The 26,544-nt window shown below is 38.5% G+C and overlaps 2 protein-coding genes across 2 annotated transcripts in view; one reads left to right on the top strand and one right to left on the bottom strand.

The window, feature by feature from the left end:
* Nucleotides 1–1,379: 1,379 nt before the first annotated feature.
* LOC128078180 (nephrocan-like) lies at nucleotides 1,380–10,694 on the bottom strand. Its single transcript, XM_052678158.1, has 3 exons — nucleotides 10,506–10,694; nucleotides 5,146–6,047; nucleotides 1,380–2,016 (listed from the first exon to the last, which is right to left on the bottom strand). Exons 1-3 carry the CDS (start codon nucleotides 10,692–10,694, stop codon nucleotides 1,569–1,571), a joined length of 1,539 nt encoding a protein of 512 aa, XP_052534118.1. The 3' UTR covers nucleotides 1,380–1,568.
* An 8,614-nt stretch (nucleotides 10,695–19,308) lies between these two features.
* The window catches only part of GOPC (golgi associated PDZ and coiled-coil motif containing), a 33,292-nt gene continuing 26,056 nt past the window's right edge, over nucleotides 19,309–26,544 (top strand). The window contains exon 1 of the mRNA XM_052681775.1: nucleotides 19,309–19,613. Coding sequence (XP_052537735.1) covers nucleotides 19,317–19,613 — 297 coding nt within the window. The 5' untranslated portion in view covers nucleotides 19,309–19,316. The remainder of the gene's footprint in view (nucleotides 19,614–26,544) is intronic.

Raw genomic sequence — 26,544 nt, 5'->3', positions numbered from 1 at the left:
ATTCCCTCTAGTTCTACCACTAGAGACCAACTCCCAACTCAGTGTAACCTCCCTTCAGGCAGTTATAGAGAGCAATAAGGTCTGCCCTGAGCCTCTTCTTCTCCAGACTGAACATTCCCAGCTCCTTCAGTTGTTCCTCATAAGGCCTGTGCTCCAGACTCCTCACCAGCTTTGTTGCCGTTCTTTGAACCCGTGAGTAGTATAGCGTGGTGCCTCTATCTGGCTGAGATAGAGGAGAGGTTTTATGTCTCGGCTTGTAGCTGTGCATAGCCAATAAAGTGCAGATTCCCATTCCCGTGCAAGAGCCTTCCAGCTTTGGCCTGTGCAAATGAAGTGCTGAAGTGACAAGGGAGAGTGTGCCATCATTATAGAACTAAATGAAAAGTAGTGTAGTGAGAAGATAGCTTCTCTTATCAAGAAAACCTTTCTCAAACCATTATTAGCCATAAAAACAAAACATTCAAACTGCTAGGAAGCTTGTGCTGTTCCATAAACATCTAAATCTTTATCTACCAACAATTGTAGCTGATGACATGATCAAAAGTTAAAATGTAAAGAAAAAATAATGTCAGTCTCTCTAACTTACACTGCTTAGTGTGTTAAGAAACACAAGTGCCAATGGATTCTGCAGAGGTGCTGTGGTCCCATAGCTGTGCTCTGACACCCGACAAAACAGGCGCAATGAATGTGAGTGATTATTTAGTTACGGAATGCCAACAGAAGATAAAGAATAATAGAAACTGTTTGCTTTGAAAAGTAATTTGCTGGTGTGCTTACTCCTCACTTATCAGCTGAGATTTATGAACTGTCAGGAAGCCCCTTAGATTACTGTTTGTAATTCTCTGGTTTTAGTGGTCTGGGTATTCCAATTTTGTTTAATTTTCAAGCACTTTGAGAACTGCCTGATAAAATTTGCACATATATCAGATTTGATGCATACACCATGAAGCCCTTTTGTGTAGCAAAAGTCTAGAAGGTTCCCACCAGTGAAAGGGGCACTTGTAGTGTGCAAGTCGTTTCCAACCTTGTGATTCTATGATTCTATGATTTTATAAAATTGTCAGGCAAATATTTCTGGAAAACTGAAATTAACATGTCAAAAGCAAGAACCTCCAAATAGTCATGAGGAATTGACCACACTGATGTTACTCTCCATCCTGAACTGAGTTTAAGAATATTGAACTCCACACTGCAGGTAATGATACCATTTGGTATTGCAGGATTTTCTTTCTGTTTTCTTTTTTTTTTTTTTTAAATGGAACTATAAGAATGCTTTACTATTAAAAAGTCCAAACAGAGTTACAGAGTGCTTTTCTAAGAGACAGTAATTTTATTCTTATTTACTTCAAGCTACGTAGTACTAATGGCAAAACAGCTGTTATTTTTACAAATTTCAGTTTATAATGGCATCCTTATTAGAGCCCCTTTGTCACCAGCTATTAGCATTTATAGCACACATTAAAGAGGAAAACTTAATGGCAACACAGCAAGTTGGTTGTCAGTTGGGATACTGGTGGTGGTGGGCAGCTCTAGACAGCTTTAACATTCATGATAGATTAACCATGGCTTTAATCTAGTTCATAATCGTAGTCATCATCATCTATATTTACTGCAACACTGGAGGCCTCGTTGGGTTTCATTTTCTTTCTGTCCTCCTTGCCTTTTTCTGTGGAAGACAAATTATCTTCACACTGCTGCAGAATCTTTTTGGAAGACATCCAGCTTTCTCCTCGGCGTTCTGCTGGTGCTGCACACTGCCCTCCCCTGACATCCGTTCCTTTGGCCATTAACACTCCTCTGGTCCTCAGAAGGTCACAGGTGCAATTCCAAGGGTTTCCATCTAAATAGAGATGCCGGAGACGAGGTAAATACTCTAAGACTTTGCGATCCAAGGCGGATATCTTGTTGTTCCTTAAATTTAAAACCTGAAGCTGCTTCAAGTCCTTCAGTTCTTGTTCTCCAACATCTTCTATGTCATTTCCCTTTAGATCCAATCTTGCAAGGGTATCTGGAAGTCTGAATAAAAACAAAACAACACAAATCTGTTATGTTCATTATACTGATTCTCTTTGTGCCCAGGCATATCTAGCATATTAAATAAAACTATCTCTGACAAAAATGTGGTGGAAAAAAAAATCTGGTACTGAAATGTTCATGTCTTTTTTTTTTTCTTTTCCTTTTTTAAATTTGAAGTTGTTGGAGTATTCTCTATGCACATTTGAATGGTTTTCCCAAATTATTGCAGTTCTGACCGACACTAACCTGCTTTAGTTGTGATAAGTTGCATATTCAGTTGAGTGCCAAGTAAGCCTAAAAATGTTTTTTGTACTATTTAATGCCATAAGCATGCCGATGATCAAATGATAGCAACATGAAAGACCAAAAGTTTTGAAAAGCATGGCAACTCTACTCCTCAAGTACTTCTGTGTATGATTTGTTTTAAAAAGCTTTTTAGTTCAAATTTTTACTAGAAGTAGAATTTTTCTTCTTTTTTTTCCCCCTATTTTTTGTTCTCTTCCTTCCAGCAGATTCAAAACTTAAAAGCAGTCCAGCTGATAATATACTTCATACTTTAAAAAGCAGCAACAAGGAGAACATAAACGCTTTTTATGGTCTTTTGAAATAGTACTTTAGAGAATTATAAGTGATTGTATTTAAAAGAATTTTAAAAAGCCAGTACCTTGAGATAAGACACTAGATGATGGATATCATTCTTGCTTTCATGCATTATAATTTGTGTGATAACACTTTCATTTCAGAAGTCTAGCTTATTTACAATCTGTTTTTCTGCTCTCGTCAGTGAAAGGTGCTTAATAGAAAAGGCAGTTAATTTGTGTGAAATGTTTTTAAGAAAATGAATTTTACTCCTTTAGTATGCAAGGTGATGAGATTAAGATCATGGTTAGAGATTTTAAGGAAACTTGTTCAGGAAAACTCCCAGACAAACTGTAAGTAATGATACCAATAACTACTTGAAATTGAGCAAAAGTCCCATAAACCACAAAGGCTGATCTGGCTTTATGTCAATGAAATGATTTGAGATAGCTCTGAGAATTAATAGAGGGTACACTGTGATCTTCACTGGCTGTTTTTGTGAAGCTGAATTTGGCCTTTTGGGCTGAAAGGCAGTTGACCTTTTTATCCAGATCCCCCACCTTCGATGGGGATAAGAGAATAAGGGAGTTCTCTATTGTGCCATATTCTCTGGTGAGATGAGGATTTCATGTGCTGAAATGGTAAGTCTTTCCACCAGTCTTACCAGTGCTTATGGCTGCAATTAATTAATTTTGAAACCTAAATACAGTCAACGATAATAGTTGTCTAATATGACACTGTAATGTTACAGATGTTCTCTGCAGTAAAATCATAGAACCAGTGATGTCAAAGGCAATAGGATATCACCTGGGATGTTTATCCAGATTACAGTCTAAAGCCTGTACAATCTCACCATACCAATGTTGGTCTTTGGAGCTGTATTGTTTGACTTCAAGTTCTGTTGTTCTTGAAGAAGTAACTGTATTTGGGTTTATGATGCTGCTACTGGCAGAGAAGTCATGTTTGTTCAGGAGCTGACCGTGACAACCATACTGCTGATGCTCCAGAGGCTGTCATCAGTCCTGTATTCTGACCAGTTACTCTCTGCAAGATTTTCTGGAGTTTGGGCTCTTCTCTATGAGACCTGAAAATACTTGGACTGTTGTTCTGCTAGAGAAAATTTCATGTCATTATTTACATTTTGGATAAAAAGGAAATAACCTTTCTTTTTCCTGAACTGAACAAGTGCTAAGTTCTATTAATTGTGCCCCATTAACTATATTCTTTAACTTCTAATACTGGTGACTGGTAGTTCTGTCAGTAGTAATACTTTACTGCTGTGCATCCATGCAACTAACTGGTGATTAGCAGGTAGTTGTATGGACACACACAAGTAGATTAGGTACATGGAGCACACAAATTAAGTATGCACATTTTGCTTCTCTTCATTTCTTTCCTACTTGATGTTTACAGCCTCTCCTTGAAATTTGTGTTGAGCTGAAAATAAAAACCCAATCCCTCCCTAAAAGCTGTATTTCTTAGAGGCTAATAGAGAACTCCTTCCTGTTAATTCCCTTGACTATGAGGGTTGTAAAATAAGATGGATTAGGCAATACTAATGTAACTAGAAAGCATTAAGCATTCCTGTCAAGCCAGATTGAAATCAAATATTTATACACCACTAAATCACTTTCTGATTGTAAAGCTTCAACCAAATAGATTCAAATGCTGAAGGATCTCATGGTAAACAAATTGAAATTTTATTGCATTATTTGTTTGTGCAGTTAAACCTGTCCACAAGCCATGAAAACAGGGCTTAATGATGCAGTTGTGTTAGAGAAGTTAATGTTAAGGGAATTACATAATTACTTTGATACCATCTTATTGCACAGCTTTTTGAAATAACGAAATTGCCATTTTATATCTGGCAAGCTTCCATTTGGTTTAACACATCACCTCTGATAACAGCCAGGACCAGCACTGTGAGCAAAGCATTAAGGAATAGTGTGAGCCCAACGAATGTTTCTCTGTGCTCTTTTGGCTGAAATTTTGCTTGTGGCCTGAAGCAGGAGATTTTATAAGCAATCCAAGAACTTTATAATGTGTGAATTTAATGAAGGTGTTAATTATAATATCCACCAAGAAACACATTCTTTTAGACCAGATTCATCTCCCAAAATCTTAACATTTTAACAGTAGTAAACTATGTGATTGGTGGAAACTTCAGGTTTAAACATGCTAACTTTCTTTTTTATTGACTGCTTTACTAATTTTGTGTAATGGGAGAAGATAAATCTAAGCAGCTGTATAGCTTCTGTATAATCACTGTTACACTCCCCTAGCAGATTCCTCTTATTCACATGTTAGTTAAATAAAGCAGCCTTACTGGCAGAGAAATATGAAAGAAGGATCACCGGGGACCACACATATGATGAAAACACCTAATCAGTGCTAATTAGTTCCAGTTATGACAGATGGTTTATGGTATGGGTAGATTTCCACTATGGCTAGGTCTGAAAGCAATTTATTTTTTTCACTTTGGCCCTCATTCTCAAAATCTAAGGATGGAGAAATGATGTCTGTGGATCAGCTGTTCTCAGAATCACTTGCCTCAGTGGGATAGAAATAAGGAGATTCTGTTCCAGTGCTAGGTTAGAAAGCTGCGCACACTGCTGAAGGGCTCCTGCCTCAAACATGCTGACAGCGTTGTTGTCAAGAAACAAGTGTTTGAGGTCCTGTAGTCCTTGGAATTCTTGTGCTGTCACCTTCTGGATCAGGTTATTGCTGCAGTCAAGTTTCTGCAGTCTGCCTGGCAGTCTGAGTGGCAGAGCCTGGAGCTGATTCTTAGAGAGCTCCAATGTTGTTAAGTTAGGAAGGAGATGGGCACCATCTATTGATGTCAACTGATTTTCTGAAAGGAAGAACTCAGACAAGTTTTCTAGATGTTTCATGTCTTGAAGTCGTACTGTTTTGAGTTGGTTTTTCTCTAGTTTTAGTGACAGCAAGGATTTAGGTAGGTCAAGGGGCACTTTTGTCAGGAAGTTTCCACTTAAACTGAGAAATTGTAGATTTTTGAAAGATGTAAAGAAGCTGGTTGGGAGAGAGCTTAGTTTATTGTCAGCCATGCTTAGATATTTCAGCCTTGGAAGCTTAAGTGGTGCAGACACAGATTCCATATTGTTGCCATCCAGAATGAGACTCTGTAAATTGAAGAGGGAAGAAAATGCACTCGGAGGCAGAGTTGCAATCAAGTTGTTCCTGATATCAAGCACTCTTAGTTTCACCAAACCTTCAAAATCAGTCGCATGCAAAGCATTGATGGAATTATCGGCGAGTTTTAAAATTTCAAGGCCAGATGGGAGGAAGATGGGTATTTGCTTTAGTTGGTTTTTGTAGAGTTCCAGGGACTTCAAGGTGCTCAGAGCTTTGAAAGTGTTGTTTTCTATTGATTCTGTACCACTGCATGACAGGACTAGCTCTTCTAGGGCTGACATTCTTCTGAAGTCAGTAATCTTAAAGAGATAAAAGATAAAAATAATTCGTGTGACAATATACAGTGTTTATGAGTCATCTCACAGATTGCTTGTTCTGGATGCTCTGACCACTGCTGCTCTATGTTCTTATAGAATAAGAAACTAAGAGAAATGGTGCAGTAACAAAAGAGGTGTCACTATAGGTACCTTCAGTTTGCCCATACTTACTCATGTTTCTAGAATTGTATTGTATAAGTCCATATTGTCATAGAGTTATAGAATAGCGTGGGTTGAAAGGGACCACAATGATCATCGAGTTTCAACCCCCCTGCTATGTGCAGGTCGCCAACCACCAGAGCAGGCTGCCCAGAGCCACCTCCAGCCTGGCCCTGAATGCCTCCAGGGATGGAGGCCATCCACAGCCTCCTTGGGCAACCTGTTCCAGTGCATCACTGGAATTTATTTCTGCCTGGCAGATAGGCAATATAAAATAGATAGCTAATGTCACCAGTGGCAGAAATCCTTGCAGTGCATAGATAGTTGTTACACATGCAGCTTTGTGTTTATCATACAGCCATTTCTATATATCATTACTGCAGCATTACTTCTCCAGATGTGTGCTCATCACCTCTTCTTCCTACTATGAGTTTTTGGCAGGAAGCTAAAGCTGTATTTTTTCAACCTCTCCACTATCTCTTCTTTTTAAAGTGAAAATGTCACCATATTGAGATGACCAATCCGAAAGTATGAGATCAAAGTATAAGATCAATTTGGTCTGAAAATCATGTGTGTGGAACAAATTGCTTTTACAACAATTTAGTTTTATGTTACTTAGTAATTAACAGATGCTTTGTAGTGTTAAATGAAACCTAGATGTTAGCTGTAACCAATATATATATAGAGGTATACTAATTGTTTCTTTTTTTCTGTTCTTTTGGAACCTGCTTACATATCAAGCATGTTATTGTGTCTCAAGTTAAGAAATGAATGAATCTGGCAGTTACTCTAAGCCAAGAAATGAAGAAGGATGGAATGAGGGTGAATCTAGGGGTTCTTAGAACACATGAGTTACTTAAACAGCTTCTTTGAAATTTTCGGAGCTGCTGCCCATTGGCCTACATGCTTGTTTCTAAAAACTCATTTATAAGGGAATGACAGAAAGCTCAGAGCAAGATGAGCAGGTGTTCTGCAAGGAAGAGGTAGGAAGTGTATTCTTCTATTTTCCCTTCAGGTGTCTGGTAAGCATCATCAGTACTCATCAGCAGCAGATGCTAAACTAACATTATAGTCTGCATGCTATTTCCGTTGGGCTCATTAGCTGCCAGCATGATTCAGTCTCATTGAGAGACACTACAAAGTTTGTTTAATCCCAGTGATAAATGTACAAGGAAGGGAGTATAAATCATTTTGTAGCTTAGGTTCTGCATAGTAGTTTTGTTCTATGATCCTGATTGTATACATTTGACTATCATACTTGTGTATCTTTAATCATCTTAAGAAGGTGACATAAAAGATTCCTTCCTTCTTTATTTACCCAATTGTTGTATGTTGTATGTTTCTGAGTTGTTTCCCACCTATTTGTAGGCTTTATTAGGCTTTGTGAACTGGGTTTTTTTTTTTTTTTTTTTTTTTTTTTTAAGCAGTTTCTTAAAACAGCTCCTAACTCTGTGGGCCAAAGAAGCAATTTTCTTTTAACAGATAAAAGCAAGTATTAACATACCTACAAGTAAACTAAATGTGAGAGTAAAAAGTTTATAGTTTTATTCTTCAAATGAAGGTTATGAAAATTGTTGAAAGAAGATACTAAAAGCAGTCTAGCTTTGTTACTGCAAACTCTGTTTGCAACAACTCCTGGTTTGTACAAATACCAAAAGCAAAAAACCCAACTAGTCATTTAATAGTGACCAACCCTACCAAGAAAAAGTGCAAAACTGATGTGAATAAAACAGATCTGCTTTTTTTTTCTTCCTTTTCTTCAAAACATATTGTATTTAGCATATAAACTTCTTTTCAATTTCTTTACTGTTTCAGTATTGACCGTTGTAAAGTCCAGAAGTAATTAGTGCTCAATTTGAGAGAATATTTGCTTATTCTTGTGAGGCTGTTAGTTGCCAAACCATATTATATGTGAATAATTACGTGTGAAAGACTGATGGAGGTTGGCTGTGAAAAGTCTAGGCTTAGATTCAACTTCTTTTTGAAAATGTTTTCTTTTTTCTAAGATGCTGCAAATGAAGCAGTTAAAAAATAAGGGAAAACAAAATCAGTCAAACACACACACACAAAAAAAACCCAAAAAAGACAAAGGGAAAAACAAATAAACAAAGAACTACAGAGTTCCCCTAGCACTTGCACATCTGTAGTTTACAACCAGAAATCAAAACCTGTTCCTACAAACACTAGTATGTAAGCCAGTAGAATTGTTCAGCTGTGTTAAATTAAGCATATGTATTAACAATGTCAGGAAATCAAAAATATGCTTTGTCAGAGAAGACTGAAAAAATCTACTCACAAACCCCATTTAATCTTAAGTAAAGAATTTACATAATTACAGACAAATAGCATAAATGACTTATTTCTGAGTAAAGCTGATAGTAGAAGTAAGGCATACTGATTGTTCTGTTAAATTAATGTATGAAGTGAAAAACTCTTTCCTTAGATGGTTTTACACACTATTTGCTTGCCCTGAAGGGTCACAAAAAATTATTTTACTGCTCTATTTGCTTATAACTCAATGTTTGAATACTTTATAACAAATACCTGCCTTTTTCTCTAGCCAGAACCTAAGGCTATTTTTCTCATATAGAATCATAGAGTTACCAAGGTTGGAAAAGACCTCCAACATCATTCAGTCCAACCGTCTACCTACAACTAATATTTCCCCACTAAATCATGTCCCTTAGTACATCTTAATGTTTCTTGAGCTCCTCCAGGGATGGTGACTCCACTGCCTTCCTGGGCAGCCTATTCCAGTGCTTGACGACTCGTTCAGAGAAGAAACTATTCCTGTTTAACCTGAACCTCTCCTGGTGCAAGTTGAAGCCATTCCTTCTGATCCTGTCACTAGTTACGCAGGAGAAAAGGCTGACACCCAGCTCATCACAACCTCCTTTCTGGTAGTTGTAAAGATCAAGGTCTCCCCTAAGCTTCCTCCAGACTAAACAATCCCAGATCCCCCTAAGACTTGTTCTCCAGTATCCTCTCAAGCTTCATTGCCCCTCTCTGGACGTATTTCAGGGCTTCCATGTCTTTCTCACAGCGAGAGGCCCAAAACAACATAGTACTTGAGTGCTGAGTACATGATATCTTAGGAGTAGCTGACAGGCATGGACAAATAGCCTAGGAAAGGAAAAATGGCTCATCTTGATTTTAAAAAAAGACAACAATACTTCCGTATATATATAAGAAGACCTGTTTCCTCATATAAATTCATTAAAGAGTTAATTAGTTTAACACATTGCACATAGAACATTGATATAATTGTATCATATGAATAAACTTTGACTCTTGTAGGTATGTAAACTACAATAAGAAAATCATGGACAACAGTAACAGCAAAAAGAGGAGTAAACTTCCACTGAGTTAAACTGCAAAATGATTCAGGCTGTTTCTCAATGGGCAACAGGTATCCCAGCTGTTGTCTTAGCCCATTTTGTTCAGTCCTGAGAACAAAATCAAAGATGCAGTTAAGGATGTGTTCTTTGTAAGAGAACAAGTATACTAAGAAGTAAATGTATTTTTCCAAAACGGTGCATTTCTTTCTATTTGCAATAAAGTGATACATAAGAAGTATGCATAATACAGGTTATAGTTCTCTGGTGTTGACATACAGGAATTATATTTATTACATAAAAATATATTAGGATGGAAAACAGAAAAACATTGCTTGCATGTCCAGTGCAACTTGCACTGATAATGACTTTAATAATATGATTCAGTGATGTATCAATTAGAAAACAAACCAGTTGTTTTTATGGCTCTAGGTAGATGACAACACTAGGAAGGCCCAGAATTGCTTTTATCATCTCACACTGCATCAATCTCTAACAGTGAGTGATCAAGCCTTAATTACTAACTCCTACTGTTATTTCTAATAGCAGTTTTATCTAAAACTTGCAACTCAGGAGGGGGAAAAAAATTCAGTTTCATTCTAGCTATGTAAAACCTTTCCATTTGCTATGGAAAATGTTTACATTGCATCTAAAACAGCAAAAGCTTTCCAGAAGTTAAAAAAATAACTCTTTAAAGTGGTTAAAACAAATTAACATTTGTCTTCTTGTGTGACAAGTTTTTTGAGTTGCATGTAAAAAAACAACATGGGTATATTTTTACATATATTTCACAAGTGTTTAAAACTGAAAACAGATCTAGCACCAATTTCACCAGCTTCTAGTACCTGGAATAAGATTCTCCTTTCCCTCCTAAGTCCACCACTTGGGAAATATGACTTTCAGACACAGCACATCATATATGGTATTTCTACTGGATTTTTCCTACCTGGAGTTGCTTAATTTTGCTGTGGCTGATGTAGAGCCTTCTAGTAGTGAAAGGAATCTCTCTGGGGATCTCTGTAGCTCTGTAGCATTGCACTGACTGGGCAGGGTCACAGCTGCATCTTCTTGGGCAAGTGGTACTCAGACCATTGTGAGAAAAAAACAAGAAAACTAAAAGATAGGATAAATGCATCTTCCAAAACAGGAGGTCTGAAATTGTCTCAGCAATGTGTAGTGTGAATTAAGCACCAAAGACCTTTTTATACCATGAAATCTGATAAAAGGACATTACGACTGTGTGTTTTATCCCAGTGAAAAAACAGCAAAAACAATACTGCAATTTGCTTGGGTTAAAATGTTGGCAGGCATTACAAAGAGTAAGAAACTAAAACAGTGATAAGGTGTCTTTACATTTGCAGGTATGTGAAATTAGTGTTATTTATTACCTGACATTTAATCTGCAAACATCCACATTATCTCCACTTTCCTAGTTTTGTTAAATGTGCCACCATAGAATTAGCAGGGAAAAGATAAAGACCTGTTTTATAGTGGGGCTGTAAAACCTTTGTATCTTCTGTGACCCAGCATTAGAAACTGTAAAAAACAACTGCAGCTATTATTTTTAAACTGAAACATTCTATGAGCTTTCTGAATATCTGCCGTACAGCTGAGTGCTGTTGATTGGTATACATTTTTGAAAGATTGTGTAAGAATCTAAGTTACCTGTATTGTGTAATTCATATAAATCAAAGTTTAATTATTATTGGATTTGAAAATTACAAATTTGAATAATCTGAAAGCATTTAGTGTAAATCAAGCAGTGGACTATCAATAAGACAAGACTCATGCACCCCACAGCAGATGGAGAACACTGAGGTTCCCCTCCTGTTTTTTTTTTCTACACTGTGGGTGTGTTGTATGTATCCATTAGCTGTGTCAGCCAGAGCTGTAAAGTTTTGAAAGGCTACATTTTGACATACGATACTTTTAGGAAACTTCAATGCATTTTTGTCTCTTTTTCTTATTCAGCAATTTGTAACGTACAAAACAGTGCACTTAGGAAACTGCTCTCTCTCACCACAGTGCTTTGTGTTGTTGTCTGTTTCCTTCCATCCTCTCCATGTTTTTAGAAGTAGCTAATCCTATTCCTTGAATTCAGAATTAGGCTGGTTATTTTTCCAACAGAAAATGATGTCAAGTTGATTTGACAAATGGGTAACTGAACTGGGGACGATCTTCAAAAGGTATGCCTATTTGATGCATTTGGTTTTACTATGGACAATTGCCACATTCCCTACTAGAGATCTTTCTGTCTCCTTTATCCCTTATGCTACAAGTACAGAACTTCAACCCAGCGTCTGCAAAACCAAACAGCAAGAGCAGAAAACCTGTTCCTAAAGCAACCTGTTGAGTTGGCATGTTTAACAGTCTGTGGAGAAAAATCCTGCCTGACTTATGCCATCTTGATCAGCTGCAAGAAATGAGTGGGTGAGCAGGATTTGCAATGGTGTTTTAAAGCAAGCATTTTAACTTATCTCAATGTGTTTAGTAGCTGTTTTTATTCTAAAAGAGACAAAGTACCCAGACAGAAGTGTAAAGCCTTACTGCATTCTGACAGCTACTTGTGGTATATTTTAGCATGCCCTGGAACAGACTTTGCTCCTGTTTTGTCAGTTGAGCGCAAGTACTGAGGTCACTGAGACAGTGATGTTCAGTCTTACAGACGTTTTTGTGTTCCTCAGGAACATCATCAAAAAATAATTCAGATCAAACCCTATGCTTTACAATTTAGAGATCTAGAGTGATGCAGAATCAATCTGAAAATGCATTTAAAGAAGAACCATATATTGCATCCTTCCCTATTGTGTAAATGTCCAATGTCGGAATTTGCAGATGTAATTACAAGGTAGCGCCACAGGACGGTGCCATACTGTCGGCTTTTCACGTTTTAGAGCAGTAGCTGTATTCTTGGTCTTTCCAAAATAACTGAAGGAACTTTCATTGGTTTACTACCTTAGACATGTAATATTAACAACAATGATTTAAACGGGAATAATATTATGGTTCCATTAATTTTTGAAATATGTCTGCTTTGAGCAGCGAGATATTTTAAAGGGAGAGCTATGAAAGATGATCCTATTCCATTTGTTTTGTGCAAATGCTGACACAAGTCCAGCAGAGCCAGTGCCTTTGTTTTTGCACAAAATTGTGTGCTGTGTCTTTTAATTGATTCCTAGCAACCTGCTGGTAAGAGAACTGATGAGGAGGCATAAGATTGCATGAGTGAAAGATGAATGGGAATATGTAACCTACGCAGAAATGTGATTAACCAGCCAGTCAAGGGTCTGTGATATGGAAGAAGTGTAGCTGACTCAGTGGGTTGCACAGCTTTGTCAGAGTACAGTAAAAAAATAAATCCCTTCAGGTAATTTCTCATCAGATTTTGATGCAAATTCCCCTCACCTTTCAATAGGGATTCCTGTGCAGAGCTGAGTTAATGGATCTTTCACTATTGCTGCTTGAATTTCAGATCTGAAGAGGTGCTCGTGTGATTTTAAAGTTTTGTTGATGGTGGATTTTTCTTTTCAAATATATCAATCTAATAAAAATAATATTATCTTCTTGCACAAGCCTTTCCTCATGCGAGATTTCAGCTTCCACAGTACTCATGTTTGGGCACTTTCTTTCTTCATCAAAGTCAGAGGTTTGACAGAAGCATGTATATTTATATTTAGAAATAATTTTTGCATATTCAACCTAAGATTACCTTTAGAATATCACAGAAAATCAAGTCAACATTAAAATCAGAAAAATGAATTTTCAAGACCCTGTTTGAGTGTTCAGAAATCTCAGGAGAAAGACAGCTCATAAAAGCTCCTTTGTAAAGTGTATGGTGGTAGAAACTATATAAAGAAATATGTAGTCTTAGCACTGAAGACATGGGGAAGGAAAGCTCATTCAGTCAGCGTGGTCCTTGTCTTTGGAAAGGAGACATTGCAAGAAAGACTGGATTGAGAGCTGCAGAGAGCATGGGAAGCAGTTGGGTCACTGGGGGATGTCATACACAAGTATTTTGGCAACTAGGAGCTGCTAAGCGGCGGCGTATGCTTGAAAGAATCCTTGGCATATTTAGCTGCCATATGCTATCAACGGCCTGCTGTGGAGAATGTGTGAATTTATAAGTATTTTTTTCTGGAGGTTTTTAACTTGGATTTAGAATAGTTTTGCGTAGGGACAACAAATGATTTATCTGTCACAAAGATTACCAGAGAGAATCAAACTCTTCTCTCCAGCGTGGATAGACCTGCTAAGAGAAATAATCATAACACTGTTCTTAAAAGCACTGTGTTTCCCTTAATCATCTGTTGAATTAATTTCAACCACTTTTCAGAAATGTTTCTTAAACAAAGAGCCTCAGAGCATTACACTAAATTAAGAATGTCAACCAGACACATTCCAGGCAATTTAATTATATATTATTATTATCTGCTTTCATTGTATGTGGAGAACATACTTTCTAACTCCAGGCAAGTTCATCTTCATACACTGGGAGCAGCTGCTGAATGTCTTAAAGCAGATTTTTCCTCCATGAAACGAGTAGGTAGCTGGCTATGTAGAGGAGATGAAAGTGATAGCCCCTTTTGAATTTCTCACATTTCACCTGTCTGTGGTGACAGTGCATTCCTGAGGAACTAGCAGGGTAAAGCGTACTGAAAAGAAACGTAACTCTGTTAAACAAGAATCCACATATCAAAGAGTTTTAGACCCTGCCAGTTTTATGATGGTGCTGAGGAATGCCATCTAAGATGAGATGTAACTGAAGCAGACACCTGGAAGTGATCAGTTTAGATAATGTCACACACATGAACAAAAGCACAGGTTGGTATGATGAAAGCTTTTTAGATTTTATTGTTTTTACCAATAATGATTGAAAGAAAAAAAAAAAAAAAAAATCAAGCCAGTCCCAAAAGGAGTGAAGAGTGGAGGATAAAGAGGGCAGATAAAATGGTTGAATTTATTCTCAACCTAGAATTTGGACACACCAGTTTTTTGTATAGATCTTTAATTACCTTCTTTGAGACTGTACCTAAAATAAAGTGGCAGGAATGGATCATGCAACCAATACTGGGACCACAGATTTTCTTTCCCAGTGGCTTTGCTCACACAAAACTGACTCAGATCAGTAGTTAACAATTGTAGTCTGCAAGGACTTTTCAGAGGCCTGTAAGAGTATAGGCTCTTCCAGTTCCTGTGGGTAATCTTTAACCATTGTGAAAAGTCTGCTAGTAACTGCTCACCAAAAAGAACGAGAACAGAGCTTAAATTGTATAAAATTGTCTGCTGTTGAAACTGTGAAGAACGGTGGAGTCTGAAACAGCATTTTCCCAAATCGTATCCACGATGTGCACAAAAAAATGGTTTAATTCTGCCAAGCTATAAAAGCCAAATATTTTTAGCACATGCTGTACAGATTTTTAAAAATTAAAAAAGAAAATAATAATGAGATTAAGTAGATATGTGGGAATAAACATGGGAAGAAGACTGCAGTAAGAGCTGTAAAGAAGAAAAGATGAACCAAAGAAGTGACTTGTAGAAGTTGCATCTTGTAAAGAGGTCACTAAGAATGAATGCTACCTCAGGATAGGGATGAGTGATTCATAGGTCCCATGGAGTCACTGTGCTGACTGTAGAAGACAGCCTCCCTGAGCCTGCAAAGAAGGAATAATCTAAAATATAAACGTGTAAAAGGTTTCTGTATTAGCAGAAATTTTCTCTAATGACAACTAAAAATCCATCTCCCTTTAAGTTTCAATACAGTGGATAACTTCCTCCTCTCCAGCATACTTTCGGAAAGCATATTCCAATCATCTACAACTCCATTTTAGGACATGAAATTCTTGCTTTTTCATCTCAATTTCATCTCAATTTTCATCTCAAAATTTCTCCCGTGTTTTGATCCTGCAAAACATTCTGCATTTCCCCTTTGCTGCCTCTGTCTGTGGCTGTACACCCAGCTGGACAATCAAACCACTCAACCATACAAAAGATGGCCTTGACATGTGCACATGGCGTGCACAGCTGGGCAGCTGCAATTACAGAGTTTCACAGGTGAGCTGACCCTCATGTGCAAACACATGAATTTATGTTGTAAATTTTTTGTTAAGGGGATAGGTCTAACTCAGGGTTTGTAGAGTATCTCACACAACCTTTTCCCAGTCTTGGCCTGGATACTGGGTATCAAATATACAGCAAGGAAGATGTTAGCATGAGTATTTTTTCCTTTTGATTAGGGTATTATATTGTTCTGTTTTGTATGAAGATGTGTCTTCCCCAGCTTCAGGTCATTTGCTCTTTTAGCACAAAGTAATTTTTCAGGTTACTCCAGTGATCAGTCAAAATAAATAGGTTTAAATTTATTAAATACTGTATGTACTCAAAAGTATCTTACAATAAAGTAGCACAGATGCTTTACATTCTCTAGAAAATAATGATGGATATTATGTGCACATGTAAAGGAAATAGGAGTGGTCAAATGAGCAGACTAGGAAACTGTCAGTGAAGTCCTTTTGACATTAAAAATATTCAATTAATATCTTTTTCTTGAGATAATTTTCTGGAACTATTTGTTGCTTAGAAGTGTTCCTTGGGTGTAGCAGCACTGTGTCCATGCAGCACAGATTCCTCTAGATCAGTTTACTCAAACTACCTCTGTTTTAAAAATATTCTTCAATTATTTGTTGATGTTATCAGGGTGGAATACACTACAGCTTACTTAAAATCACTTTAAGCTAATTGAAGACCAAAACTACTAAGCTTTCTTAGGTTTGATTGTATATTGACTGCACTGCTTGCTTACAGAACAGAGTTAAGCTTGTCTGGGTGCTTTTGGCAGGCATTTCAAGGATAATTGGAATTGATCAGAATTTTCTAGGGCTCTTGTAAGTAGAGTTTTGAGATAATTAAACTGTTCTTGTGTATATCCTTATGCCAGTGATATCTACTTCTAATTTCAATGCATAGTTGAAATTATTCAACTCATAACTAATTATTTTGATTAATAATAATTATTAAGTTTTCAGCCAGAATTTCTGGTGAGGAATGTGAATATTTCCTAATGATAACTGCATTTACTATGATTTCATGTCACAACTGCAGATTTTCTTAATAATATATAATATTCTTTCTCATTTTTATATAGTCCAGCAAGTGTTAGACAGGTATTATCCTACAGGTAGGTTTCTAAAGAAATTGTATTTGAGAAGCTAATCTTTGAGTGGAAAAAGCAGAGACAAACCCTTGTTTGATTTATAAAATGTAAAAGATATACAAAAGATATATATAATATGAAAGAACTTACAAAACAAAGGTAGCATTGATGAGGGATGAAAGAAAAATTAGTGACACAAAAAACTCCGATACCACTGTAAATAAATACAATTTAAGATAGGATCAACACCTAAGCTGAAGGGAAACGACTCTCTTAAAAAAAAAAAAAAAGAAAAAAGTTATGTGATTATTTGAAAAAGCCTTACATAAATTCATCAAATACAATTTTTGAAGGTAGTGTTTAGTATAGGTACGTTATGTAGTAACTATGGGACATTTCCTTCTCAAGATAAGCAGATGACATTTAAGTACAAGATTGAGATACATTAGCTATAAATTAGATTTCTGTTCCATTAGAAAAAAAGAAAAAATAATAATGTAATTCTATATGTGTTTCACCAGTGTAATACCTACCAGAATAAAAATTAAAGTAAGCAAATAAAACTGGTAATCCTGAAGCAATTTTATTGTTCAACAAAACTACTTTAAACAATAATGTTAGTTTAGCTTTTGATACAGAAAATACTTTGATTTCCCATCAGACCTTGTTGGTATAATGGCTGTGGAGAACAGACATTAGAATGAAGCTTAAACAATTGCTCTGTTAAGTTTGGTTCATTTAGAAGCATTTGTGCAACTGTTTGAAGTTTAGACACTTATACCCTTTGCTCAGACACTATCAGAATACCCCCCTTTACTGAGCCAGATTTCTTTTTGTGGGTCTATATAAAAATATTTGCAGCTTTTGTATCCGTTGTGGAAGGCTTTAACAGTAAAAGCACCTCTATTATGTTTCCAGTTTGTTACTACCTGCCTCAAATTACAGTGCAGACAATCTGAACAGTAAAGGGCAGAAGAACAGGTTTGTAATAACAATCTGTAAGGTTCTTGTCAAGCCTGTGATATCAGATCCCAGAGGAAACATGAAACTACTGCTAGTGGTGAAGTTTGCTTTTACCCTTTTCTCCTTAAAGCACAGACTGATAGAATTGCAATCCTTTCCTGCTTTAACAGCTTTCTTCACATTCCAGGTGAGTGGTCTAACCGCTGAGCTGGAAATTGTCTGTCTGTATCCCAATTAATTATTTATGTGAAGTAGAGCCATGAGAGAAACTCCCTGCAAGAAACCTTGCAGCCCAGAGGCAGGGCACATTGGTGCCATCATCTTGCTATTTGCTGCTGCTGGGGGCAGTCCCACTGCTGTGCTATCTCTAGGGCCCTGTGCTCCCTGTGCTGTGTTGGCACAGGAGTTTCTGGGACTCTGTTGTAGGCAGGATTAGAGCCCTGATCTGGGTTCAAGTGATATTTTTTTCTCTTCTGAGGTAGAGTTACTGCTTTGATGCCATAAAGCCACATTGCATGAGACCTCCTCTACAAGACTTGCTAATAAAGCTCCTACTGAAATCAACATCAGAATCAATCAGAACATTTCAAGGAAATGAAGTGAATCTAAGGTGAAGACCTTGGAGAAAGAACAATGATAGTCATGTAGAAACAGCTTATTTCCTGTAGTTTCTTTTTTTCAGAACCAAAATGAGCTAGGAAATGCAAATACCTTTTCAATTGGTATAATTACATTTGCCAGAGTGTCTGTAGATGCATGGTGTCCAGGTACAGTCATTTTTATGCAATACTTTCAAGTTTGCATCTTAGCCTCTTTGCAGAGCCTGAACAGTTACACAAAAGTGTAACTGCAAAACTAGCCTCTCCTGATAGTGTTTGTGAGTACAGCAGTAAAGAAAGAATTCCTTTTTCTCTCCCCCCTCCCAAAGGAGTAGGGGAACGATCATCTTAGGGGAACGATCATCCTTTCCAACCTAAACGGTTCTATGATTCTACATTTAGCCTGGAGAAAAAGAGGCTCAGAGAAGACCTTAAGGTTCTCTTCAACTACCTCAAATGCGGTTGTAATGAGTTGGAATTAGCCTTTTCTCTCAAGCATCAAGTGACAGGACAATAGGAAACAGACTTAAATTGCGTCAGGGGAGGTTTAGTTTGGATATTGGAAAAATTTCTTTACTGAAAGGGTGGTGAAACATTGGAACAGGCTGCTGGGACAAGAACACCGCTGCCACGTTTAAACCTTCCGCTCCTTTTCAGCAACAGACGCGGGGAAGGCTCCAATCTGCGGCTGCGGGCGGGACCCCGCAGCTCCCTCAGCTCCCCTCTGAGCCTCGGGCGCGCCGCTCACGGACACCCCCGCCGCCTCCTGCCGGCACCGGCTGGGAGCGCAGCGACCGCGATCGCGGTCTCGGAGCTCAGCCGTTGCTGCCTGGGAGCCACCTGGAGTTGTGGCAGGCAGCGCCAGCCGCCCCCGAGGCCGCCTGTCAGCGGCGTGGCGCATGCGCGCGGGCTCGTTCCGCTCGCCTGGCTGCGTGGCCGCGCCGGGAGAGCCGGGACCGCCGTGAGGGCGCGGGAGGGGGGCGGCTGAGGCGGGCGGGGGCGCTAGCCGGGCCCTGTGCGAGGCGAGGCCGGGCCGGGCGGCGGGATGTCGGCCGCGGGCGGCGTCGGCTCCTGCGGGCCGGGCGGCGCGGCCTGCGGCGGAGGGGTGGGCGGCGCGGCCTCGGCTCCGGGCGGCGGGGTGTCCATGTTCCGCTGGCTGGAGGTGTTGGAGAAGGAGTTCGACAAGGCCTTCGTGGACGTGGACCTGCTGCTGGGCGAGATCGACCCCGACCAGGCCGATATCACCTACGAGGGGCGGCAGAAGATGACCAGCCTGAGCTCCTGCTTCGCTCAGCTCTGCCACAAGGCGCAGACCGTGTCCCAGATCAACCACAAGCTGGAGGTGAGGGCGCGGCGGCGGGGTGCTGAGGGGCCTGCGGGGTTGGAGCTGCCCGACCCCGGCAGGGTGAGGCCTGCTGTGGGCGGCAGCCGGACCGCTCGGCATTCAGGGCCGGAGCTGCTTGACGGCGGCTGTCCCACGGGAGCCTGGCCCGGCCCAGCGGATCCCCGGCTTTGGGTTGTGTTGTTACGGAGTTGCTTATGGGGACAAAAAGTTGTCTTTGGTGATGAAAGAAGCATCTTGAGCAGCAGATGCCACTGGCTGGCACTGTATTTGCATTATCTCTCTAGGAAGCTTGGTAATCCTTGCAAAATGGGACAAAGGCATCAAGAATCTTCAAGCTTACAGGCAGCAGTTAGAGTGTTATTCCTGTCTACAAGTGAATGAAAAAAAAAAATGGGGATAGGCCTGACAGATCCTCTTGTTCCTTCTTCATACTCCTAGCAGATCAGATTGCCCCCTGCTGAACTGAGTCGAACTCATAGAGATCTCACAATCTGTGAGAAGAGTAACTATTCATAGAAATCCCAGAATGGGTGGGAAGGGACCTCAAGGATGATGAATTCTTCATGTCTAAACCGGCATTTCAGTAAGGGTGGGAAGGAAGAAGCATCTGCTGGAGCTGAGTTGGCTGGTGCTGATGTTACTCAAGAGGTAGGGCCATGGGGTCCTGTGATTTATGCAACAGTTGGAGTGCTCGGGAGGGAGAATCTGGGAAATTTTATGTTCTTCTGTTTCGTAGCTGCTTTCCAACTTGAGGCTTCCTTTTGTAGTATATTTGGATGTCATTTTGCCTGTCATTAAAGAGTGTAGATGTTAGATGCCTTCTTGTCTTTCTGTGACGAGAATAGACTTTGTGCTGCAGGACTGCTGAGAAGTCTTCATTTGGTTATCTTAGCCCTAGGCTAAAAATTGCTAGCATCTTCAGTATCTCTTATAGACCATGCTTTTTAGATTTGTATTGTTTGTTCCAGTAGCTTTGAAGTATGGGAATAAGGAGAGCTGCTTAGAAAGCCAGGTGGGTAAGCGCGTTGCAGAGTTTTAGTGGACAGGCCAGAGGTGTCGGTTCTTGCAGTCCTTTGTATTTTGCTTATTGCAATGAAGGAATTGAAGAATCTTCTGACAGTAACTTGCTCTTCTGAAGGGTTTCCTTGCAGTAGGAAATAAAGTAACTAAATTAGCTTTGGTTTTAATCTGATCTCTTCCTGGTATGAAAACCTTGTTATGCAAAATACCAGTAGAGCTTAACAGAGCATTGGGTTATTTCACAGTAGAATAAATACTTCATTAAGGAAGTTTTGCTAATTGCAGTCTTTATTTCATCACAGTGCTCACTGTAGTGATGTTTACAGTATTCTTGATATTTATGTTGCAATAGACTTGAATACGCTTTAGTACACAGTTTGCATGCATGCTGTCAAGCTGTACAGCACACTTAATTGTATAGGCATAGTAAAATAAGATTTATGAGTTTATAGTAGACAATTAGCATTTACTGCATATTGCACAGAACTGGTGGGTGTACTGACTTGTAAAGCAGATGACTTTTCAGTGTAAGGGAATGAGCTAATACTTTGTAAATACGTCTTTGAAAAGTTGTTTCATGCTTAAATATTTTGAAAGGAATTTATAAAGGTCAGATCCTGAAAGATCAAAGGTTGCTCTGAAAGTAACGCCTCCTTTTTATTTCCGTGGAAACTGGCACAGATACAAAGAGCACAATAACACTTTTTAATAGCGCAAATTTTCAATTACAAAACACTATTTTTCAGCACATTCAACACCATTAGCTGCACATTTTTGCCAGTAATAAACAAGAGCCTGCATGCCCCACCTTGTAAAAATGTATGCCAGTGAATGTGACGCACTGTTGCTGCTGCTGAACTTCACCACCCACCATTTCACTACGCTCACATCCACTGTTCGCTCTCAGAGTTCAGTAAGTATGGATGAATGTCAGTGGTTGCCATTTTTCTGCATGGAGGAATTCAATTCCACACCATTGCTTCATCTACACTTCTGTGTCACATGCCATTCTATCAGACTGCCCCTCTGCTGCTGTCTGTCACGCGGTGACAAAATGTAATGGAATGTTGGTGGGAAGATTCAACCTCTACTGCCATACCACCAACATCACCTCTGATGTTGTTGGCCAGCATAATAAAGTAGGAGACATTACTTTTGAAGCAACCCTTGTATTTTGGTATCTAATTAAAATCATCCGTGGCTTGGACACATAAATAGTGACAGACTGTACTTTAGTCTTGAATGAGTTGAAGAGCAAAGGATCACAGTTCATAGTTTGATCATATAGCTATTAGTGTGTCTAGAGTGAGAACTAATTGATACTAAAAATCTAGAGCTAGTAAATAAAATAACATTTTATTTTGTGAAATATTTTTATTTCTGATAATAGTGTTAGGTTTCATACCTGTGTCCATATAGAAAGCTTTATCTGAAATAGACCTTTAGGAGGCTAAAGTGTTGTCTTGATAGTTGTTGATAGGATCTCATGATTATTAGTCATAAATTTGAAATGACAGCTACCATTTAAAGTCTCTGAAAGATGGAGCTGCTCTGTTGAGAATGAATGTCTTGTCTTTTTTTCTAGTCAGAAATCTCTGTCCAAAATGAAGGACAGAGTTACGTATTTTGAAAAATCTCAAGAACATTAATACTGAAGTTAGGATGATCAGTGACTTTATTCTCTTTTTTTGTGGTGCAAGTTATGGTATATTTCACGACATTTAAAATTGCAGTTATTTTTTTAGCAGCTTGAAGTTATCATATTATGGTGCTTGTGCACTTTCATTTGGAGTTTTCATAAATGACATTATTTATGTAGGTACAAAAAATTAATGATAATAATTGGGAATATTGTTCTATTGATTGTGGGTTTTATTTCCTTGAGAAGAATCGTCTGCCCTTGTCACAGTTTTACAGACAAGAAAAGAGAAACACAGTTCAGAACGTGCTTTATCAGCTTAATATCTGTTCTGGAATTGGTGTAATTGCTTTTAAGACACACTTTAGTTAGTTTTTAGTTGGAGTAGATAGAAGCTCCTGCTGTAGAAGTTTCATGGAAGAGTGTTTTGGCACTTTTGTATACACCAAAAGTGTATACAAACTGCCAGAGATGAATTTAGGTAAAATATTGTGCTGGGGATATTTCAGAACAGTGAAAAAAGTGCGTGAGGACAAGGCTGGTTTCTGTAAAGGACGGGATGTGCAATCACTTGAGATGCTGGTTACTATCAGAAGCAGCCTGAAGGCATGCAGATGCACAGCGGATGCATGCAGGTAAGTTTACTCAGGCTTTAGAGTGATGAAAGGTTGTAATTATACTAATAACATTTATGACCCTAAGTTAAACTAAAAAGGAGGAGGATTTATTTTCATATTTTTCCTGCTGGTCACAGATTTGAAAGGAGTAGCTTACCAAAGAGAAAAAAATCGTTAGGTGATGGAAGCCATTGTCTTTGAGATAAGCTTGACTTGACCAGCATAGCATACAGTGTGCTAAACGAGTGCAGGAATGTATCATAATGGAGGACAGCGAGGGCCTCAGGCTGTTAGAACAAAAGGAGATGACAGCCATTTTAAAAGAGATTTTTCTTGGGCTCTGTCTCTCAGCATTACTGTCAGCAGATGCAAGCTAACAGTCACTGTGTGAGAGACCAGATTTCTAAGTGAGAGGAAGTTCATAGGATTTATCTTTCCTGTTCAGATATTATTTGAGCTGAAAAAAAAAAATATATGATGCTGACTGACACTGTTTAAATGTTCATTAAAAAAAAAAAATAATTCAGTGAAAGTAAAAGTAGTAGGTTAACGTGCTGGTGAAAACTGAGCTTGACTGCCACTTTGCCTGCCAGCCTAATTCTGTAATTTTAAATGAACAAACTGGAATGGAATGTCTGGTAGAGCACACCCTATGTCTTAGTAGTTGGGTTAAGCTAACTGCAGGCTAGAGTTTAAGAAAGCATTTAAGCAAATGTCTAAGAGGTTATTTGCCTATGTATTTTTGTTACTGTTGAACTGGAAATCAGTTAGTAGATTTAGAAGAGGAAATTCCTTTAAGCTGAATTCTTATTTCTTTAAGTAACTTGTGCTGTATCAGCTAAAGCATGTGTAGTGTGTGTGGGTAACTTGAAGATCCCTATTTAAAAAAAAAAAAAAAAAAAAAAAAGCAACTCAGTACCCCAAAAAAGCCAACCGTAGGTGGCTATGTATGGTGTTTTTTCACATAATTTGAGTCCATCTTATGGAGCATGCTGCAGAACTCCTTTGTTGATTAGGAGTACTTTTTAACCAAGATTGGACCGTATACTTTATTACAAAGGTCCTTTGGTTTGTTTTTAATCCCCTTTCTCCTTTGACTTATAAGCTGAACTGCACCTACATATAACCGAGATGTTTCTTTGCCCTATGACAGATGTGCCTTTAACACTGGAAACATTTCTAGTAAGAAAAGGAAGTTAATTTATTTTTTCAAATGTGTTTAAATTGTTCATCTCCTCCTGAGGTGTCACTTCTTTGTTTACACTTCTACATTGGAATCTTTTTTTCCTCTTTTCAAATTGAAAACTTGGTACTGGATGGAATGTGGTTTATCTGGAATGAGATGCAATACAGCTTGTATCTTAGAATTAGATTAGTTTGCAGATGTTCAGACAGTGGAAGTACAGTATTCACCTTTTTAAAGGGATGACCTGCATTTAATTCACGTTTTCCTATATCAAAAGTCATGGATTTGTAATCCTGTTTAACTAGCTCACCTTAATTTCAGTCATTGAGTAGTCAAATGCTGAACTGTATTCTCTTTTTCTCTCACTTATTAGGAGATGCAAATTTTAAGCAATGGGGGTATTTTAGTTTGTAACTCTTAGTTTTGTGTAATGAATTATACTGCATAGCTAGTCTGACCTCCAAAATAGTGCCTATGATAAAGCTACCAAAATGACTTCTAAAAGCTCCATTCAGTATTCCTCATAAGCAATTAGGAGCATAGGCAACTGGAAGTGTATGAGGCATTCAGGAATTAGATGGCTGGCAGCAATGTACTGCCAGCAATTACAAAAAAGTTGTGATTTGTGCGCCTCTAAGCAAGTACAAACAGAATTTACAGTAATATTAAAAAAAAAAAAACTGACAAAATACATGTACTTGACATCAAGGAAAAACAAAGTAATAGCATGAAATAGTGATATGTTGCTGTAGTACCAGGTATTCTAATGAAAGAGATGAAAAAGATCAGTGACTGGCTGTAACAGCAGCAGGACCAGTGCAATGAGAAGATGTTACAAAAGAAGAATGCTCACCCAGCTGTGGAGATCTAGGCTCACAGAAAAACCCCACAAAGGTGGGATCTTCAGCAAGAGATCCTTCCTTAGTGGCAGGCAGTGCTTAAGTGAATCTAAGAGGGGTGGAGCCAGGCTTCTGATCATGGGTGAATTGCCTCCACCTGTCTCCCAGCACTGACAGGGTCTCTTCCAGGTGTTCAGTGGCTGGTTCAGGTTGTAGCTCAGCAGTTCCTGTACACTGCCACAGAAATGGGAACTAATGCATCAATTCACATAGAAATGGAAAGCAAATTTTACATTTACAAGATGCTTTAAAATGTTGTTATGTTATCAATTGTTTAATTGTTGAGAGTTGCCAACGCTACCTCCATACTTACACTAAATTCAAGGGAAAATCTTTTTTTTCCCCCATGTGCGTGGTGTTGGCTTTCATATTTGTTTAGGAAGTTTATAGCTATAAGTTTTGTTGTTAGCATTCTTATTAGCCATATGAGAAAAAGCTTTTAGTAAGTTTTAAGTTGATGTCACATGTCCTGTTTTGGAGTCCTGAAAATAATGAAATGAACAATTTCATTACAAAATTTGCAAATTCAGCCTCTTGAAATAATTTGAGACGAGCTACTCATTTTTGTCATTGATAAGAGGTAAGCATTCTGTGCTTTTGTTGCAGTCAGTGGTTTTTTTTTTTGATCATCCAGGATTATGATTCCAAGGTGTATGATTTATTCAGAGACATGTATTTTGTACAGTGCTGTCACTTCGGCTTTGCAAAGAGCACAGTGAAATGAATAAGGCTGTGTGCTGTGTCATGGTTTCTATTTTGGACAAGTCCTACAAACTTTGTAGAGTTGTGAGAAGTCGCAGCAAGCATTGCTCAGTCTGAAGAAGGAAGCAGATGAGTCAGGGCCGAGGGAGAGGTGGAATAGTCCTGCCCTTTGGGGAGCTGTGGCCTAAGTGTGGTTCAGTGAAGAAGAGACACAGATGGTATACTGCACAATTATTGTGTTTTTTTCCCAGCTGTCAGAGAAACATAATGCTTTGCTTGATAATATCTTTGGCTGATGCCAAAGTCCAGCGGTTCCCAAGAAAACTCATTAGTATGTTGGCCGTCCATTTCCTAAATGCGCTCCCCATCTCTGCTGCTGCCAGACCTCCTCATGTTGTGTCTGCATCTGCGTGTGTTTGGGCAACAAGCTGCAGTGGTTGCATGTCAGCTCTTGAAAAATTGTTTTCTGTCCCACAGTTGTGTAATATTCTGGAATACTTGGAAATAATGATTTCACTGTTTGTAAAATATGATCAGTTTTTTAACCTATTTTTGCCTCTATGCAACATTTTTCTCTTAAAAAAAAAAAAAAAAAAAAAAGCCCCCAAAGAATGTGAGCACTATTTCTTGATATTCGTGTTGGTTTTTTTTGTGCATATACTGAAGCAGAATGCAAAGAGTAGGTGCACTGTTTGCTTCCTGATCCTGATCAGGAGCAAATGTTTAAACACATGAATATATTTGTTGGTAAACTTTCTGTAGCCTGGTATAAACAAATGAGCACACATTGAAAAAATAAAAGTACCTCATAGGCTTTGTCTGTGAATTTTGGTTTGTTCCCACAGCAAGATCCACTGACAGGGAC

Source organism: Tympanuchus pallidicinctus, unplaced genomic scaffold, assembly GCF_026119805.1.
Source record: "Tympanuchus pallidicinctus isolate F22 unplaced genomic scaffold, pur_lepc_1.0 scaffold1, whole genome shotgun sequence".
Lineage (NCBI taxonomy): Eukaryota > Metazoa > Chordata > Aves > Galliformes > Phasianidae > Tympanuchus > Tympanuchus pallidicinctus.
The sequence above is the reverse complement of the archived record's forward strand: the minus strand, read 5'-3'. Positions and strand labels throughout refer to the sequence as shown.

Bases quoted from the DNA above. Each gene is read 5' to 3' on its own strand.
- LOC128078180 (XM_052678158.1), bottom strand. From the start codon at position 10,694: ATGCATTTATCCTATCTTTTAGTTTTCTTGTTTTTTTCTCACAATGGT. The intron at 6,048-10,505 runs GTAGGAAAAATC...TATCTCTTTAAG, and splicing joins GCAAAATTAAGCAACTCCAG to ATTACTGACTTCAGAAGAAT. The intron at 2,017-5,145 runs GCAAGTGATTCT...GTTTTTATTCAG, and splicing joins CTTATTTCTATCCCACTGAG to ACTTCCAGATACCCTTGCAA.